The sequence below is a fragment of the Sceloporus undulatus genome, chromosome 1, assembly GCF_019175285.1.
Source record: "Sceloporus undulatus isolate JIND9_A2432 ecotype Alabama chromosome 1, SceUnd_v1.1, whole genome shotgun sequence".
In the NCBI taxonomy this organism is placed as follows: domain Eukaryota; kingdom Metazoa; phylum Chordata; class Lepidosauria; order Squamata; family Phrynosomatidae; genus Sceloporus; species Sceloporus undulatus.
In genome coordinates this window covers 85,879,385-85,900,371 of record NC_056522.1, presented here as the reverse complement: position 1 = coordinate 85,900,371, position 20,987 = coordinate 85,879,385, and the positions used below count along the sequence as shown (strand labels likewise).

At 42.7% G+C, this 20,987-nt stretch overlaps 1 protein-coding gene across 2 annotated transcripts in view; it reads right to left on the bottom strand.

Annotated features, from left to right (window-relative positions):
* LRP11 (LDL receptor related protein 11) overlaps positions 1–20,519 on the bottom strand; it is a 25,437-nt gene extending 4,918 nt beyond the window's left edge. The window contains exons 1-8 of one of the 2 annotated variants that reach the window (XM_042442411.1): positions 20,504–20,519; positions 19,424–20,412; positions 17,570–17,727; positions 13,251–13,392; positions 12,514–12,639; positions 9,258–9,461; positions 5,707–5,877; positions 1,003–1,104 (exon numbers count right to left, since the gene is read on the bottom strand). In XM_042442411.1, the coding sequence (XP_042298345.1) occupies positions 1,003–1,104; positions 5,707–5,877; positions 9,258–9,461; positions 12,514–12,639; positions 13,251–13,392; positions 17,570–17,727; positions 19,424–19,982 (1,462 nt within the window). In that variant the 5' untranslated portion in view covers positions 19,983–20,412; positions 20,504–20,519. Of the gene's footprint in view, positions 1–1,002; positions 1,105–5,706; positions 5,878–9,257; positions 9,462–12,513; positions 12,640–13,250; positions 13,393–17,569; positions 17,728–19,423; positions 20,433–20,503 lie in introns of those variants that run through there. The other variant, XM_042442421.1, reaches the window with a different exon arrangement.
* Between the last annotated feature and the right edge of the window lie 468 nt (positions 20,520–20,987).

Below are 20,987 nucleotides of genomic sequence, written 5' to 3'. Positions count from 1 at the left end.
AACGGGTACAAAACAATCAAAGTGCTAGAGCAACCTCCCTATGAGATATTTGGAGCTGTTTTATCTTAGAAAAAAGGCAAGAAAAGATAGATTTTATGTGTTGGAGAGAACATGGATAGAGATATATTTCTTCTTCTTCTCTCATACCAGAAACCAGAGTTGTCATCTGAAGCTATGGGAGGGAAATTCAGATTTGATAAAAATACATTTATAGGCTGCATCTGCAGAACAGAAACAATCCAGTTTGACACCACTTTAAATGCCATGGAATTGTGGGATGCATAGTTTTGTAAGATATTTAGCTTTCCCTGGTGCCATAACAAATTACAGCTCCTAGAATTCCATGGCACTGAGCCATGACAGTCAAAATTGTGTCAAACTGGATTATTTCTACAGTGCAGATGCAGCCATAGAGTGCATAATTAAACTACTCAGAGATGTTGTGATGGCAACCAACTTGTGACAGCTTTAAAAGACAGATTCATGGAGGATAAGCCTATCAGTGGCAAGGAGTCACAATGGCTATACAGTGCGCCCGTGCCATACGCGGGCGCACCATACGCGCTCAAGCCGCGGGGCGCACACGGGACGGAAGGGGCGGCGTGTCCCATTCAATTGAATGGGCGCGCGCCCCTGTTGCGCCTCGCGCGCGCCCGCGCCGCTGCACACGAGCCCCATTGTTTCCAATGGGGCTCAAGCATAGGTGGAATTTGCCTTACGCGGAGGGATCCGGAACGGATCCACCGCGTAAGGCGAAGACGGACTGTACATCACTTCCAATATCAGAGGTCACATGTCTTTCAACACCATTTGCTGGAAAACCCAAGGAGGGTGCTTTTGCATTCATGCCCAGATACATGCTTCCCAAAAGCATTTGGATGGCCACTATGTGATCAGAAGTCTGGAGTAGATGGGCTTTTAATCAAGTCCTGCATGGCTCTTAAATGCTTAGCTCAAACCTAATTCCATGGTAAGGAAAATGTAATCTCATAATTACAGTACCTGCTTCTGGAACTGGATGGCTTTTTTCAGTTTTAGTGCCCTTTAACAATGCAATGTCAGTTTCATCCTTATCATCTGTGCCTTTCCCTGAGGTTCTAGACTCTGAAAACATTAATCAGATGATTATATCTATTATGATTCAGGAATAATTTACACCATAATCTGTATTAACGCCTTCATTTCAGTTACTACAGTAAATACTGACATTAATTTCCTTAAGATTTATAAAAAGAAAACTTACTAAATATTAGAAAGGATTAACAGAATATAAAAAATTGAAGAAATAGAAGACATTTGCTTTTTGTTTCTTGCCCAACCATATTTTGGATTGTATTACATTATATTTGTAAGTTAAAGCTCACAGAAAACAAACAAACAACACATATTAGCATGTTATACACTGACACAGCATGCAGGTTGCATGTTCTAGGCAGAGCTTTTCAAAATGCCCTTTGTTTAGGGAGGGCTCATATGAAATTAAGCCTTCATTCGACTGAAATAAATTGTATTTTAAAAATACAAATTTGTCTTGAGTAACATGTTCTACTGATTTCAGTGGGAATAACGTGTCATCAAGGCTGCAGTCCAATAAATGAAGGATGAGAACTGTGTAGTTCTCCAGCTCTTGCTGAACTATGGCGGGTTATAGACCGCCCATTTGGGGCAGGCTGCACCCACCCCTTTCCCCAGTGTATCGGGGCCTCAGTTGCCAGAACGGCAGCCGCTGCGGCCCCGATCCGCCGCTTTTCAGGCTGCGGGGAAGCAGCAAAACGCCACTTCCCCGCAGCCCGAAAAGGGGTGTCCCTGGGGCTTCAAGCCCCAAGGACACCCCCCGGTGGCGGGGAGAAGGAGAAAGGGGCCGCCTGAAGGCTGTACCCAGTGAAGCAAAGCACCGCTGCAAACCAGGAAGGAGCTCCGAAACGGAGCTTCTTCCTGGTCCGTGGAAAGGGCGCCCTAGTGCCCTGGCGCGGAGTGAGGACGTCACGTCTGTGCCGCCCCGTGTAGAGGCGGCACGGCCGTGACGTCCTCATGACGGCGGCCGTCTGGAAGCACCGCACCTCCCTAACCCTAGTACGCGCTCCGCGTGTACCTTCATGGCGGTTTGTAACCCGCCATTAGCTCTCAACATTTCTCCCAGTATTGCTGGGAGTAGTAGTCCAACATCATCTGAAGGGGTGTATAATGTGTATCCCTTGCTATACATTTATGTATGTATGTATGTATTTACTGGATTTATAGCCCACCTTTCTCTCCAAATGGAATTTATCTAGTGACACTTACTTCTAAGTACACATGTATAAGATTGCACTATTTATTCTTGATCACACTCACTGTTTATATACTGACTTCCAGGTAAAAACAAACAAACCTGCAAGTGGTTTACACAAACCACCAAAAACAATTAAAACATAGGCTGCTGCCACACTGCAGAATTAATGCAGTTTGACATGGCTTTAACTGTCATGGCTCCATCCTATGGAATCCTGGTATCTGTAGTCTGTTGTGGCTCTGTGGCAGGAAAGGCTAAATATCTCACAAAATTTCAAATCCCAGGATTCCATACCATTGATCCATGGCAGTTAATGTGGTGTCAAAATGCATTAATCCTGCAGTGTATATATACAGCCATAGTAACATATTTAATCCACAAGTTTTACTACAGTTTAGCCTCTGCTCATTCTCTTAAGTCTCATGGACCTCACTGGTCTGATATTACCAACAGCTTATGGAACAGATGATTTTCTTCCAAGTGCTGGGGAAATAGTAAAAGTTCCTCTTTCTCAGCATTCCTGTTGCTAAGACTACAGTGGCCAAAGGGGAATAGGTCTCCTGCTCTGGCAATGTGATACCAAGCACCAGACCCGATAACGTAAAAGGTTATGTGTCAGATGTGGGCAAGCTTCTCCTCACCTTACAAAAAATCTTAGACACGCTTTAGGAAAGTGGCAATATAATCGGTCCAGTAAAGAGTCTGAGTGAAAAAAATAGATAGGTGGCTGGGCAAGGAAGCAGATTGGATGAATTCTTTCATAGCCCATCAAACTATTATGAACCTAAAAAAACAATGTACAGTAGCTGATTCAGCACTAGTGTAACATCACACATTCTGGCACTGTGCTGTGCATACTTTCCAAGGACAGTGAGAGAAAAAACATTCTGTCAGTTTCACACAGTAGGAAAGATAGAAGTTTGGAGAACTGTCCTATCCCTTGTGGCTGGGAGCGATAAATGCTGAGGAAGCAGCTGTATCAGAACCTGACTCCTCTAGTCATAGCAGGGCCCTAGAAAAGATGAGGCTATCCTTCATCCCATAGGGCATCAGTTACAAGTGCTGGGATTCACCCTTAGAAAGTTATCTCCTTGGCTGAAAATTCACCATGATGTTGAAGTATAGGTATATCTCAGGTCCCAAATATACTGCAGAAATAATCCAGTTTGAGACCGCTTTAACTGCTCTGGCTCAGTGCTATGCAATTTTGGGAATTGTAGTTTATTGTGGCACCAGAGCTCTGACAGAGAAGGCTAAATGTCTCACAAAGCTATAGTTCCCAGAATTACCTAGCACTGAGCTTTTGTAAAGGTAATGGGTTTTGTCTATACAAGACCAAGCCACCCCCAAATACTTTGGATTACAGCAGGGGAGGCTCATAATAGTACCTTATTGCTGACACAATCCAGTTGATCTCCAGCTACTATAAGGAATGTAGCTACTCAGGGAAAACAGGTGAGCTGAAAATGTGAGACACTGCTACTCAAAAAGTCACGGGGCTTCAACTCTGCAAACCCTGGTTCCACTACATCATTGTACACAAGTACTGAGATCCTGCATCATCAGAAGTAATTACTTTAATAACTTTATTACAGCCATTTGGCCAGAAGTAATTACAATGACTGAACTCTGTCATTACATCTAATTATGCCATTCCAACACTCCACCAAAATCCAACCCTCTACCTTTTTAGTCTGGCAGGACGCCACTGAAGGGTTTTTGATGTGCTGCAGGTCAGGGCACTGTAGCACTTTCTCTTGTTTATGCGGTGTGTTTAGAACAAGGTCCTGATGCAACTGCTTGTCTCAAGGCATCCTGCAACTGGGAGAATGCTACAGTTGTCATTTCACTGTGTCGCTGCAACCTGTTGCTTGGGATGATGCCATGCGGAAATGGTAGGATCATTTGGGTCACATGCAGTCATTAACAATTATAAATGTGAATCTCTAGCAGTTATGAGATGATAAATCTCGTATCTGCAGAACAGGATTGTTGTGGCTATGTGCTTTCAAGTCACTGAAAGGCAAACCTATCATGGGGTTTTCATAATAAGATTTGCTCAGAGGGGGGCTTGCCTTCAACTCTGTGCTACAACTCTGGAGACTGAGGTTCAAATCCTTGCTCAGCCATGAAAACTGACGGGATGATTTTGGGCAAGTCACACTCTTCAGTCTCAGAGAGTGTGATGTGCCCAAGATTTCCATGGCTGTGATGTGTCCATGGGTTTCCATGGCCAAACAAGGATTTGAACCTCAATCTCTAGAGTTGTAGTGCAATGCTCAAACTACTACACCACACTGGCTGACATAAACCAGCTTACATTCACTGGCAACAACCTATCTGCAGTGTGATTGCCATAATTTACACATTCTTCCATCCAATGTTAAGAATTAGCAATATGTATCAAAATACATTGGTCTTGTGATGTTTAACATGTAGCTATCACTGGCTCCCTCATTTTGGTATTGGACTACTACATTCCTCTCTTACAGTCAGGAAACATTTGCTTCATATATCATCTAGAATACCCTGAGACTGAAAAGGAAATAGTTCCTCATTTAGCAATCAAAATGTTGGAGGGAAAATGTACTTTATAATGGTGACCAGCCCATCAGAATGAAGCAAAGACAAGACATGGGTTCATGACATGCACACTACTGGGAGCTATCTCTGCATATATGAACAAGCCTTGCATTGGGGAAATGGGGATTTGTAATGGCTGCCAGGAATGTAGTTGTAATCCTATTTTGGATCAAGCCACATATGCAACTCAAAACATTTATTATGATTAATTCTGAATTCTAGTTGATCTTTCTCATGGTTTAACACAGTGACTCCCAAACTCTGGCTTTCCAGGTGTTTTGGACTTCAGATCCCAGAATCTAGACCATTGTCCAAGATGGCTGAAGCTTTTGGGAGCTGAAGTCTAACACACAAGGAGGACCAGAGTTTGGGAAACATTGGACAACTGCCTTTCTTATGAAGCTGCAGAATAAGAAAGTACAATATAATCAGCAAATCTGTTGTGCAAGCATGATTATCTTCCTGGGTGCCACTGCTAAGTGAACTGGAGCACTTTCACACTACTCAGATACAGCACTATGACTCCACTTTAACTGGCATGGAAGCATCCTATGAAATCCTGGGATTTGTAGTTTGTAGTTTGGTGAGACACTTGAGCTCTGTCGCTGAGAATTTTAAATACCCCTTCCTAAACTACAAATTCCAGGATTCCATAGGATTTTGCCATGACAGCTAAAGTGAAATCATAGCACTATAAATGTGTAAGGCCCCTGGTAAAGAAGCTCCTGCATTGTGCAGGGGCTCTGATAAAGCAGTTTCTGCAATTCCAGTGGATCTACATGAGAACAACACTGGACAATCATCCTTTTTTTTTTAAAAAAAAACAACACTTTGAAGTGATTGATTATTACCATGAACTTTTACACATCCAGTAAGGCAGTCAGATTCTTGAAGGAAATTGTTTTCATTGCCTTTGCAACCACCATAGATGAAATGTATACAAGTCCCCGAAAACTCATCAAAATGCCAGCGAGGGAAGTGTCCATTACATGGGCCAGCATCAGGGCGCATCAAGCATTGCTCTGCAATTGTAATAGGAAGAGTAAACTATAAATATGAGTATTATCTGCTGACATATAACAATAAGCCCCAAATGAGATGTTGTAATATTTACTCTTTTATATAATTTCTTTAATAGTAGTGTAACAAAATTCCCTCCCTGGCACCATCTGCCATCTGCATTTCAAGTTTTTAAGGTGGCATAGACTACGCTCTTGCTTGGTACAGGCCTGGAGAACTTATAAATGTGTCCCTTTCTTGCTCCTGTAGCTCTGAGGGGAAAATTAGGATTGGAAGAAATTTGACTGTAACTAATACAGTGATGGTACTTCTCAGGTTGTTTTCCCTTGAGAGGAGGAAGGTATGGACACACACTAGGTTGCAAGACATCAACACGGTTTGCTCATGCTTCACATTCTTGTCTAAGAAATTGGTTGTTGGGGTTTTTTTTGTCCTCTCTCTCTCTCTGTCTTTGTATATGCTTTGATATGCCCTATTTCTTCTACTGTAGCATCTTGCTAGAATTTTTTTTTTTTGCTCCCCAAAATGCTCATCATATGTTATTAATTCAATCATAGGAAAAAAGTGATCTGCTTCTGAAGGTAACAGAGTGTAATGTAATGATGGCTTTTGGCAAGAAGAAAACACCTTGTTGAGAGGAAAGGCACCCAATTTTTCCTAACCTCTTTTACCTACTGCGCCTCTCTGTGTCATATCCCATAATACTGCAAAGCCCCCCCCTTGCACTGCAGAAACAGCTTTGTACCCTGGTGGTGCTGGTGGAGAAATGCTGCAGTAGGCATACAAAACTAGTGTTCTGACTACCACAATACACCACTGGATACAATTTGATATCTTTTTCTCAGAATCTGTAAAATGTAAAATAGAAACAACAAAATGTAAATACTCTACAACATCTTGAAGGTGATGTTCAGCCACATATGTTTCTCACAGTATGATTTTATATATGTGTTTGTTAAGAAGCAAGTGCCATTAAATTCAATGGACTTATTTCCAAATGTGTATGCAAAATTTTTACTGGTCCAACTGCAAAATCTGTTGTTACGTTAAAGCAATAGGGAACACCATTTTTAGTACAGAAGAAGCCAGTACAAGAAATCAGAATAACATAAAGTGAGTTCTCTCATCTTATGAGGCTAGCTGATCATATCTTATTGCCAATTGGTAAGAAGAATTTTTCCATCCTTTGAGGCCATGATGAAATGTGCACTGGAACACTGATTAACGTTTAATCTGTTTGTGTCTAGGTTCTTTTGTACAGTCTTTTGCATATGGAAGACAGGAGCATGTCATGTGACAGCAAAGGAATTATTTCTACACAGGCACTAAAACACTTGATCTTGCATAAGGCTATGAAGTCTAACATTAGGAGATGCAGGATACTTGTCTGATTTTATACATAAGATCTATCACAACTAATATGATACAGAATACTTGTTTACTGTGCTAAATATTTCCACATCTAAACTCAAGAGAACCAATATTTTCTTGACATTTTGAGATATATATATATATATATATATATATATATATATATATATATTATTTATTTATGGTATTTATACCCCGCCCTTCAGCCCTAAAGGCTATCAGAGCAGCTTACAATTATTATTCTTAATTAGACAGTTCCCTGTCCTCAGGTTTACAATCTAAAAGACACGACACAAAAGGAGAAGGAAATGGTGGTGGGAAAGGGGATGAGGTCCAGTGGTTATTCTCTCCCTGGACCAAGGCAGATGGACTGGAGGGAGGGCTCTTCTTCTTTAGGCTAGCCCTGGTGGAGTTGGGCCTACCTGTTCACTCCCTCACAGGCCGAAGGATGACACTTATCATAGAGAGAGGGCTCTCTTTCTTCAGGCTAGCCCTGGTGGAGCTGGGCCTGCCTGCTCTCTATCTTCAGGCTAGCCCTGGTGGAGCTGAGCCTGCCTGTTTACTTCCTCACAGGCCGAAGGATGACAGTTATCATGGAGGGAGGGCTCTTTTTCTTCAGGCTAGCCCTGGTGGAGATGGGCCTGCCTGTTCACTCCCTCACAGGCTGAAATTATATTGAAATTATTATATATAAGTTGAGAAATTTTAGTCAAGAAATAGACCCCAAAAACCTGGGTCAACTTATCAATGGGTCCATGTAAATGTGAGCAAAAAATTGGAAAAGGAAATGATATTTGGACACTCCCTAACTCAAGGGGCATAGTAAACATTCAGGGTGTCAGTGTCAGAGAGGCTTCCTCATGAGTAAGCCTGGGTGCAGGATCAGGACAGATTGTTCATAGCTTGTTGTTGGCAGAAGCACCTCAAATAGCTGGCTATGGTGCAAAGCTCTCCCAGGAGGCTCCCTTCCCCTTCCCTCTGATTGAACTCTCTAGGTGTTATGTTTCTGTCTCACAATTGAGCAGATAAATAGACCGTTCCCCTCTCATTTCCCCAAGACATTCTCTCATTCATGCTGGTGAAATCAGCCAGAGTCATTCACCAAAGCTGCTGCTATTTTCCCATCCAGCCATTCAAAAAGGCCAGAAGTGGTGCTGGCTCAGGTGAGTGAGCCTGGCAGATTTTGCCAGCATGAATGAGAGAATGATGGGGAGAAAGGGGAGGGAGATGAAGTGTCTGTTTATCTGCTCTGTATGTTTATTTTTTGCAGAGAAAAAGTTAACATGACAGAAACCTAACACTCACTCCTTGAGCAGAAGAGCCCAAACTGAGAGGGGAGAGGAAAGCAAAGCGAGCCTCTTGAGTGGGCTTCATACCATAGCCCATGGTTTGAGGCATTCCTGCCAACAATAATCTGTTAAAGAAATGGAACTCCAAACACACTTCACTCACAGAGGTTGTCTAATGTGCAAAGGAGACTGACCAATAAAGCAGCAGAGGAATGAGACAAAATGGCAGCAGTGGTTCTTTGACGCTTCCCCTCAAAGGAACGCCAAGAGGCAAAGGAAGCAGAGGACGTGGTGGCAGCATTTGCACACATGACTTACCCATGGATTATATCAAAATCCATAATTTTGTCCTCAAAACTTTCCCTTGACTTATACATGAGGTTGACTTATACACAAATACAGTAATACAGCAATAATGCAATGGATATCAGCAGGCCTAATTGTGATTCCTTTTGAACTAAAGGAAATATGTTTGCCCATGTTAGTCTTCCAAGTACAAGTACTCTGCAAAGTAATGTTTCCTGCTGAAGTTATACTGGTACGTAACTGCTCAGAATTAGACATACTGAAAACTATATTTATGCTACATATTGAAAACCATACTCATGCCAAAAACCTGACATTAAACCAGCATTGGATTAACTGTGCTAGTGTCACGTCTATGCTAGTTTTCATGACTGGAGTACTGGAACTTTTTCAAGCTATATCATTATTAACATTACCTGGTATAAATCCAGCAGTTTGTTTCTTTGGTCCCTGAGAGGGTGATTGCTCAAGCTTGTCTGTTTTGGCTGTTTGAGAGTTTTCAGCAGTTTTTTGGGTGATTTCAAATGCAAGTTCCTTGTTGGCGTCTTTATTTAATCCGATGTTATTTTGCTGAAGAGAGCTAATGGCTGTATGACTTATTGTCTTTGGTCCCATATCAACTGAATGGATAGAAAGATAAAAGTATTGTTTTTAGAATGAAATAAAACACTCAAACAAGGTTTTCCTTGCAAAAAGAAAATATTTACAGTTGGACCCCCATGTTTGTGGGGATTGGGGGTACAGCTCCCACATGAAAGTGGAAAAAACACGAATATTGACTATTTTTTATAAATGGAGAGAACACTTTTCTAGGTATCAATAATTTCTTGCAATGTGGCTCCATGGTCAACCACCAGCAGAAGGTGGCCACAGAATTGCGCTGGAGGACTTACAGATATCTAGGCAAATACAGTAATCTGCAAATAATCAAATCTGCAAATGCTTAACCTGCAAATGTGAAGGAATCACTGTATTCTGGTCTGCCTGCAGAAATGGGGTTTGCCTTTGTAGATCTTGCCTTCCATTTTGACAAATGTTTCTAAGAAGCACAAAGTGTGGGCACCCTCCTTTCAGAACCTGTGATTAAAACCTGTATCCTTCAGTACAGTACTAAACAGATAGTCAGAACTGTCCATTTGGACAGCATAAAATACCTGTAGGTGGGGTATGGGAAAGCCAGGGCCCACTTCTCTCTAATATTAGGAGCTAAAAGTGCAGCCTGCCTATCTACAAGTCAATGGACTGGGATGCTACCAAATGTAAGCATTTGCTTCCATGGAGAAGGAGAATATAACTCAAGTATATTGGACTCTGAGAGGTAAGCAGAAATTTTTACTGAGAGTCAAATTAGCACCTTTTTAGAAAAGGTGCTCCCTCAAATGGAAGTTGTCCAATAACACGTGATCTCCCCTAATTATGTATCTTCCATTTACAGGGCTTTGTTTTGTGATTGGTCATTGAATGGTAAACAAAGATTTACTTCCAAATTAGATTGTTGAAGGCTCCACCTCTCAGGAAATCCCACAGGTCAACATGAAGAAATACACAGTATCTTTAGCGTGACTCTGAGAATCCAGATCATCCACACTGCACCTGACATATTAACCATATCCTACACTGTAAGGCTGCATAACCTGTACAGTTTCCCAATAATTATCGTTTCCTTCTCTTGCATACTGACTCCATACAATCAAATCATTATGGAACTATTTCGAGGGGAGTTTCTAAAGATTTATTATAAATCTTTAACCTCAGGCAACCATCAGTCTCTCTCCTATACATGGATAGAGAACCTGGAAAATTAGGTTTTAAAAATAATTATTTAATAGTTATCATTCCAACCCCTCCCTCCAGGTTGTTGGTCCCTTTTATAGTTATAATTTTTAAAGCAATTTTATTATCCTTTTCCTAAATCAATTTTAGTTGTGTTTGAGGAATCCTGGATGTTACAAACTGCTGGCTTATGGTACAAAACAGTATCTTCCTTTTGACCTCACTGTTGTCACAATACCTGCAACAGAGCATGAACAGTAGCACAAAGTGCAGCAAAGCATGAGCCAGTACTTGAACCACAATGTATAATTCTCCTCTGCCATTTAATGAAGTGGTACCCTTATAACTATAAAAAGTAACTATGATGTTACTTTTAGGTATCCTTTTAGTTATGATCATAATGTGGCATATAGCTATGGTTATAGCTTTGTTACTAGAAAAAGTAATGAATAATAAGTAACAAGCTTCCTTAATATTTGAAGGGATGTCATACTGAAGAGGGAGCAAGCTTGTTTTCTGATGCTCCAGAGAACAGGACCCGGAACAATGGATACAAGCTACAGGAAAAGAGATTCCACCTCAACATTAGGAGGAAATTCCTGACAGTAAGGGCTGTTAACTGTGGAACACACTCCCTTGGAGTGTAGTGGAATCTCCTTCCCTTAAACAGAGGCTTGATGGTCATCTGTACGGGATGCTGTGACTGAGATTTCCTGCTTGGCAGGGGGTTGGACTGGATGGCCTTTGTGGTCTCTTCCAACTCTTTTCAGCTCTGCATGCAGTGGGCCCTTGGTATCTGCTAGGAATTGGTTCCAGCTTGGTACCCTCTATGGATACCAAAATCCATCAGTGTTCAAGTCCCGCTATATACAACAGCATAGTAAAATGGTGTCCCTTAAGTATAATGGCAAATCAATATTTTGGAATTTTTGCAGGGAATAGTTTTTTGTGGGTTTTTCGGGCTATGTGGCCATGTTCTAGAAGAGTTTATTCCTGACGTTTCGCCAGCATGTGTGGTTGGCATCTTCAGAGAATGCTTGCCTGGAAAGGAGTTGGGTATATATATACAGGACTGGTAGCCAAACCTTGTTTACTTTAAGGATTTCCTCTTCCCTGTTGAAATTGTCCAGGTGTTTGTGGATTTCAGTGGCTTCCCTGTGCATCCTGACATCGCAGTTGTTGGAAACATTGAAATTCTGGACCATGTCAGGATGCACAGGGAAGCCAGTCCTGAAAAATAGCAAGATGAAGACTCAACAAATGCAAATGAGAAATCTCTCAAGCAGACACTAATTCTCTTTTGCATACCCTTCCACCCTGAGGCCTGCCATTAACAACAGAACAATACACATGCAAATCGCTCCTGCCTTCCCAGGTTCACACAGTGTGTGTGTGTGTGTGTGTGTGTGTGTGTGTGTGTACACACACACACCCAACTCCTTGCCAGGAAAACATTCTGTGAAGATGCCAGCCACACATGCTGGCGAAACATCAGGAAAAAACTCTTCTAGAACATGGCCACATAGCTCGAAAAACCCACAAAAAACTATGGATGCCAGCCATGAAAGCCTTCGACTTCACTTTACAGGGAATATTTTCAAGCTGTGAATGGTGGAATCCATAGATGATACCAAGGGCTGACTGTACAGATTTGGCTCTTCCTCTATGAGTACAGAAGACACAGATTGGTATTAGAAGGAATGCTGACTTACATGTCCGTTGTTTTGTCTCTTGTGTGATTGTTCTTCAACCCCTCCTCATTGTTTGTCTTCAAGGGAGGCACTGTAAATTATGTGTTCTCCCCCCTGGGCTATGGCCTGTCTGTATGTGACTTGTGACTCTTGAGACTCTTGTACATAAAACAGATACATACTACAACTCAAATGTCTGTACACTCACGTTTCTGACAAAAAGCTTCATCAGATCCATCAGGACAGTGCTCCACTCCATCACAGGCATAGGTGATATCAATACAGCAGCCATCATCACAGAGGAACTGGTAGCGTGAACAAACCCCAAGACATCCTGCAAGAGACCAATGCTCAAATTTAAAAAACAAACAAACCCTAAATCACTAAACCAAAGGTTAGTTGAAAATAGTTATTTAAAAATGGAAATACAGGAATGGAGACTAGAAGTATCTATCTTCTCAACTATGAAATGTCTCTTACAGTCATATAAGAGTAATTTAAAATTGCTAAACAAATCTTTAAAAAGAAAAAGCAGCAAGATATCTCTTTAAAACACAATTCTGCACTCTGTAATCAATAAATGTATTTGGAAAAATGGCATCTCACAGATCATGCTTGTACTATAATTTGCCAGGGCAAATGGAACAACATATCAGTAGCACGATCAGATGCAAAAATGGGACCAGACTCCAACTTCTTTACTAGTCATATAACACACATAGTTTCAGCAAGTGTGGTTTGTCAATCAGATTATACCTTTTGAAATTTCCTCTTTCACAGAGCTACTAAAGGTGCAGGATTCTTAGCCCCTTTTGCAACTGGCCACCCTACTGGCCAGTGAATACCTCACATGATTTTATCATGAACAGTTTCAATCTCAATTACACTCCAAAACGTTTGCTAGACACCACACTTTCAGAATGAATGTTTCAATTATTTTCTCACCTAATCTGGAGTGAACCATTGGAAGTACCGTCACTGAGACATTATCTGAGCTCCTTTGGCCAGCAGTGTCAGTCACAGTCAACTGTAAGATGTATTTACCTTCCTGCAAATGAGACAGCTTCAGAGTTCCTGGCTGAGGCACCTGTCCCAAAGAAACCAAGACATTAATTTACAGAGCCCCTCACACTCTCATTGACAGATTATATTGTAAAAGTCAGAAACATGTAGGAAGAATAATAAGCACATTAAACACTACTTTGTCCAACTTAACTGGGTTGTTTTAGATACAGAAAGATGGTAACATTATTATAGCACTATGCTAGTGTCTGTAAATCTGACTATCCCTTTCCTTTGGAAGTCTAAATTCTAACTTTAAAAATTCAACTGAAGTTTTAAATTACTGCAAAGCAAGACATTTAAGGGCAAAAGGAAAATATCATTTGGGTAGTGGAATTCTTGTTTGGGGAGTAAATCTCCCACCACACACACACCAAACCTCTGATGAGTGAGACAAATGGTACATACTCAAACCAAAAACATTTAACCCTAAGAAGTGCAGTGTTATTCTAAAAGCATGAAGCATGTATCAAAATTGTCCAGGATGACAGTACTGTTGCTGTTGTTAATTAAAAGAAAACCCAACCCAGGGGTCAGAGTCTGGAAATAATGTCACAAGCTATGATATTAGTGTTGGTTATGGATGGTGGTAATGCTTTAAACTAAAAAGTATAAGAAACTCCCTTCTGTAAATAAAGAAAAAACAAAAGTAAAGTTTAAAAAGATGGCAAACATCATGTCCACAATCTTGGTTGAAGAGCAGATACTTTGTAAGGTACAGTAACCTCCTCATGTCCTGTGATTTATAATAATCTTAAAATAGTATTATGGGTTTAATACACTCATATCTTAACATGATTTGTTACCATCTATTTAATACAGAGCAAGGCTGTTCATTATAGGGCGACTTGGACATCTCTCATTTATAGGGTCACCATAAACTGAAGTTGACTTGACTTCAATTAACAATACAACATTTAATACAGGAACCTTAAAGTCTAATTATGATTCCCCCCCCCCCCAATTTAACCATACTAAAGAGGACATTCAGATTATCTGCTTTAAGATGCTGGCTTGGGGGTGGGTAGGATGGAGAAAAAGAAAAGGGCAGAAAAGGGAGTAAATGTTTGAGTTTATATGTTTGGGGAGAGAAATTACAGCAACTAGATTTCCACATGATCTGAAACTCACATAGAGATGCTGAATGATGTACAGCAGAGAGAAGCAGTTCATAATACACCTTTACAGTTCTATTTTATTAAAAATACTAGCTTGTTGTTCTGTTTTTTCCAGGATTTGGGGGAATCAGTGAAATCAAGATCTGTGTTCCATATAGAGCGGTGGTGTGCCTTCCAACGATGAGCTCTAACTCAGATCTTCATGACCACTGCAGAGGTCCCCACACCAACCAACCCTTCTCACAGAATAATCTACCATGTTTGTTTGGAGTACATCACATCATTCTGTCTTGTGGCTGTAAGTGCCCCAACAGGGACAAAGAGTTCTCTTAAATGAGTAATTGTTTCAAGTGAGTAGCAACGAGAGGAGTCAGGCTTGGGTTGGTGCATGGAGTCCACAAGAACACTGTTGTTTGGAGGAGCTGGTAAAGGGAGTGCTCAGTAAACAAGCCAACTGGGTAATAATTCAATGTGAGAAAAATGTGATAGTCTAGGAAGACGAGAAGACGTAGTAACAGGAATCCAGGCATGACCAGGGATCAGGCTAATAAAGGCTAGTGTTGAATTCAGCAACTGATGGCTGGAGTCAAGTCTATTTATATTACCACTGTGTATAGCTATTCTCATAGACAAGTATCACTGATGTGGCTAGATTATTGCTGTATCATTCTTTGATGAAACCAGCTGTATTGCCTTGGCTGAATCAAGCCTCATTAGATACTGTCTGGCCTCAGTGCTTGTTGGTCCCTTTTTGAAAGTATGTTTCTGTTCCCTATTTCTCTGATGGAGATGGATCCTCTCTGGAGGTCTCAGCTTCAACCTGTAAAAGTTTCAAAAGTCTGTTGTCAGGAGCCTCTGGTTTAGCCTCTGATGAAGAGTCCTCCAGCTAGAGCATGTCTTCCTAGCAGTTGTCCTCCAAACAAGGACTCCTCTAGGTAGAGCACAACACCTACTGTGCTCCAAGGTGTTTACAGAATACAGTCTTGGAACTGTTTGACTTGTAGTCCAGCATTCAAGCACACTAGTTTCTACCATGGGATTCTATCACCTGATTAGGTTTCTGTTCATGTGTAGATGAGGACATGGTTAGAGCAAATGTGTAGGACAAGGATGAAGAAGAGAACAGGATGGTCTTTAAAGTCCTGCTTGACTGTTAGAGTCCTGAGGCAGTATTACATCAGGTACACAAATTCCACACATTTTACCAAAAATACTATTACAGAAAGAAATTCTGCCAAGGTCCTCCCACTTCCTCTTCCTGCTCTAAGCTTGTCATTACATTATTTGTTATGTGACAGGATAGAACTAAACACTTTATTTCTAAAGTGTAGGAATAAAATGCCACATTGTAGAATTAAATGACTTTATACACATTGGAGCCATTTAAGAAGCAAGCCCTCCTTTACTCCAAGCAATGACTGGCTCATCTAAATAAGTATTACATTTTCTAGTCACAAGGTAATGGCAACAATCTGATAACATTAATCTGATAATTGCAAACTATGCCTTGTTCAGATCGAAGGTGACTCAAGCAGTACAGCACCTGCCTTTTATCTTGTTCAAACACACAGTTCTATTCACCACTGTACCTCTGGAAAATGGACATTCAGTTACTAGCTAATGTATGATATTTGAAATATCAGCTATGAGCAAATAAATCATAATTGACCTAACTATGGGGAATAAATTTAATAAAAGTGATAAATGCAATCCACAGCATCAGGCCTGGGGAATTTTGGACCTCCAGATGTTTTGAACCACAACTCCCACAGTCCATCTCCATTGTCCAAGCTGGTTTTGGCTTCTAGGAGTTGAAGCATCAAATATCTGGATGCTCGAAAGTTTCCCAGCCCTGATTTATGATCAGATAAGCCCTATGTAAATATTCTGCTAGTGCAGAAGGCAAAACTGGGTATGGCAATATAGGCTTGCACATAACCCCATTGCCCAATATAACCATATGCCTGGCAGGTTTCAAGACCTTTGAGGACTGTGTGCAAAGTTGTGTATAGGGCTTTATATCTGCATTTAACTGAATATAGTTACAGAGCTTGCATGATGATGAATCTTGCCTTATCAGGGTGCCCTAACAGGTGGGACCCAACCAATTATGTTTACTGAGACTTCTTTCTTTGCCTCTCAGACTGAAGAATGCATATCATATCCAAGAGTTATTGATAGACATTTTCAGGACCATGAGCATATGTATTCCTCCTAGCTCTGTTCAGATACTTCCATATACACAAGGAAGGCACGATAGGTTATGTGGACACAGGTGTACATGTAAGCTCCAGCCCCATGCACCTGGCAGCCTCCTAGATGTTTCTGTGATGTGATTTTTAAATGCAGTTGAACCCCAACTTTACTCCTTTGTGGTTTTGGCTACAAATAATGGCAAGTGCCATATAAACACACCTGGGGCCACCTGCAGCAACCTAATTGGGAAGAGCTAATAACTGAGTATGTGTTACATAGAATAGGAGCCAGATGCAAGTTCTGTTATGTCCAGTTAGGAGGATCAAGTAGGAAGGGCCATGAAAGACTTGAAAGCCTCTGTAGGCAGAGCATACAAACGTCTGACCTGTGCAGGGCAGTTATCTATGCAATATATTAATATATATTAACCTAATATTTTAATAAGTAAAGATTTTAGGAAATAAATACTAATTAAGAACTACATTTCATGCCTTTGAATCATAATACTCTTCCATTTAAAAAAAACCCTGGTTACAGTTACCTGTTTATCAACAATTGGTTCAATGGGTATATTCTACTGGGTTATAACTAACAGAATACAGGAAATTGTGTGCTGTCTCTAGATGTAATTTATGGTTTGTATTTTGTTATTTTTAATGTTTATTGCTCAGAAAACTATTAAATTCAGGTGGTCTAAAGATGCAATAAATAAAAATAAACAAATTAGAATAGCACAAAATAAAATGAACAGGCTTACAGGCTCAGCCCCCTCCCCCCCCACTTTAATTTACCTTATTTATCTATTTGCACAATTAAAACATCATATTGTGATTTTTACAATATCAACATTAAGTGCAGGAAATAAGTGCATTGCATAGCTTGATGTACCTTCATGTCAAATGACGGGGGACCCTGAAGCAAAGTCCATTCATACTGTATGATTCCATGGTCATCCATACTTTCTCGGCCATCAAGAATCACCCAGTCAACAGGCAACTGAAGCATAACATCTTTACCAGGTTTGCTGAGGGGAGGCTCATCAGTTTCTAAATAAAATATAGTAGTTTAGTGACTCGAAGAGAACACATCCCAGATTTATTTAAAGTTGAGGTTGCTGCTATTTTCATGACACACTTCCATTGCCTAGCTTTCAAAATTAAGAAAAGCACATCCCAGCAACAAAATAGAGTGTGATGTTAATACTCTTACAATTCAAAGCTCCTGTGGCACAAATGAAAAGATTTTGGGATTAGGAAGCCTAGTTTCTATGGCAGATGGGGCAATTTCAAAGTAGTCTGAATTCTGGCACCTATCTGGCTCACACTTGCTTTCTGTTGATCCAGCTGTCAGTGGGTACACCAGATCTGGGGAAGGTATATCCCAGATAGCAAAAGTTGGTACCATCAACATTAATCCATTGAGCACTCATTTATGAAACAAACATGGTAACCAAAAGAATCAGTACATATTTCCAGAGTGCTAAATGGTATGCTGCAATTTGGGATGCTCATATGGGATATTCTGGTAAGATATCATTACAAACTTCCGACAAACCCTTAGAGTATATATGCTGACTGTTGACTTATAATAAGTAGAACAAACCAATATATTGTCCTGGAGCCTCTAAAGTTTGAGATTCCCCCCCCCCCCATCACTCAGAAGTGCTCTCAAACTGCTCTCAGAAATGGCCATCTTAGAATGTGAACACTCTCAACTACACACACAGCCAAGCTGTACTTGTTTTGGTTGCTCTCACTGCTCCCATATGCACCACCCACATCCACCAATATGGGCCAGCCAGGGATCCAATGCTAGAAGAAGAAACCAAGAGGCTTAATGCATAATTCAGTGCCCCTTGGGCAAGAACAGAAGGTTTCCCACTACTCTAGACAAGGCCAGCTCTGGACTGGCCTACCCTAATAGAAACCCCAGAGTTCCCACCCATGGCTATTGCTCAGTTCCAGGGCTTAAGCTGATCACTTTCCAAGAGCCATCTGGCCACTTCAGGCAAAGCGCCTTTTACTTCACAGGCCCAAGAGCAGCTTGCGGAGCATTCCTGGTACACCCCCCCCCCTTTCCTGAAACTACAGTAGACCACGTTTCATAGGGCCTCGTCCTCCCTTGCTGTTAGCACCAGGGTGACCAGAGTCCTCCTTTTCTAGCACACATCCTCCACTTCAACCTCCTTCTGTCCCAGTTTGGTCCTGTCCCTCCCTTTCTCTTGCATGCCCTACATTCTCTGGTGCTCGGTCCTCCTTTGTAGTGAGGACAGCGGGTTACCCTGCCTTCTCCTCCAACCCCACTCCTAATTTCTAGGAGGGATCCGGCTCCGTCCCTGAGGAGGCTGAGGGGGGACTCCTTCCTTCCTTCCCTCACTATGCCCTCCCTCCCTCCTCCCTCCCTCTCCCTCCCTCCCTCCCTTCTTCCTCCCTCCCTTCTTCCTCCCTTCCCTACTTCCTTCCCTCCGTCTTCCCTTCCTTCCTCCCTTCTTCCTTCCTTCTTTCCCCCCTTCCCTCCCTCCCTTTCCTTCTCCCTTCCCTCCCTCCCTCCTTCCATCTCTCCCTCCCTCCCCCCCTTCTTCCCCTCCTCCCTCCCTCCCTCCCTTCTTCTCTCATTCTTCCTTCCTTCCTCCCTTTCCTTCTTCCTTCCTTCCTTCCCTCCTCCCTCCCTTCCCTCCCTCCCTCCTTCCTTTTCCTTCTTCCTTCCCTTTCCCTGCTTCCCTTCCCTTCCCTCCTCCCTCACCGGCGCTGTCTCGGTGGGGCCCTGCTTCCTTCCCTCCGCGGAGTCCGTAGCTGGCGTATCCCTCTTGGGGGGCGAAGAGGCAGACGGGGCCCTTGGGGCGGGGGCCGGAGGCGGCGGCGCTGCAGTTGAAGAGGAAGCATCGGGGGCGGAGGAGGGGCCCTTCCCCTTCTCCCTCTTGGAGGACGGCGACGGAGCAGCCCCTTCGGGCGCAGCAGGCGTCGAGGCAGGCCCTGGCCCCGGAAACCGGCCCCGGAGGGGAGCCCAGGAAGGTGGCGCCCAGGGCCAGGGAGTCCCGGGTCCGGATGATGGCTCCCGGGCGGGACCAGAAGAAGCCCCCCGGCGCCCCTCCGCAGCCGGGCTCCTGGTCCTGGTGGGCCGGGGCCGGGGGCTCCTCCGCTCCGCCAGGGGGCTGCTGGCGCCGGAACTCCTCCAGCAGGGAGCCCAGCCCCGGAGGAGAAGAGAGCCTGGCCTCCCCAGAGGCCCCCGGGAGGAAGAAGAGGGAGAAGGAGAAGGAGAAGAGGAGGAGGAAGGGCAGCCCCCTCCTCCTCCTCCGGGCCATGGCGCCTCTGCACCAGGGAACCAGGCAGAAGGAGGCTCTCAAGGCCCCGGAGGGAGAGCAGGAGGGGCCGCCATCTTGGAAGGCCAGCGAGGAGCCCGGCCTCAGTCAGCACCAAGGAGGCAGAACAGTTCCTTCCAGGCGGAGGGCCAGGGACAGAGGGGGCCGACCCTCCCGCCCCTGGCTCCGCCCCTGGCTCCGCCCCCAGGCCCGCCTTCCTCCGTCCTTCAGCCTCCTCCTCCTCCTCCTCCTCCTCCTCTCCCTCCATTTTGAGCGGGACTTAGAAGCATGGCTTTACATTTCTACACTTACATTTAGAGGGGTTTTTTACCTTCATTGTGACTAAGCGTCCTCCTTTTCCCAAGCCATGTCCTACATTTCATCCTCCTTCTGTCCAGGAGGGATTCCCAAACGCCCTCCATTTTGAGCATGGCTAAGAGGCATGGATTTACATTTCTAGCAGTCAATCAATCAATTGCCTTTACTTTAACAAACCATAGACAACTTCTAGCAGTGTTTTTTACCTCAGGGTGAGCAGGCATCCTCCTTTTTCCAGGACATTGTTGTTGTTGTTGTTGTTTTCTTATATCCCGCCTTTCTCCCAATATAGGGACTCAAGGAGGTCCTTGTACAAAACAACACAAAATATTAAAAATACATAAATATAAATTTTTTAAAATTAAACGACTCAAAGGATTAAAACAGTTATAAATTAAAATATAATATGTTAAAATACAAACCATTAAAACTTCTATAGCTCAGCATTAAAATCCCAGTCCTGCTCAGCTGAATAGAGCCCTACATTTAGGCCCCTTCTGTCCATTTCTGCCCTCCATTTGGAGCATCACATGAGGAGAAACATCCATTCATATTACTCTAGCAGAGTTTTGAGCTTTGATTGGGACATGTCCCTCCATTCTTCTGGAAGGTCCTCCATTTTGCAGTGCCTCGTCCTCCATGGTGGGGAGGATGCCTGGTCACCCTGGAAGGGGGCTGTTGTGACCAGGC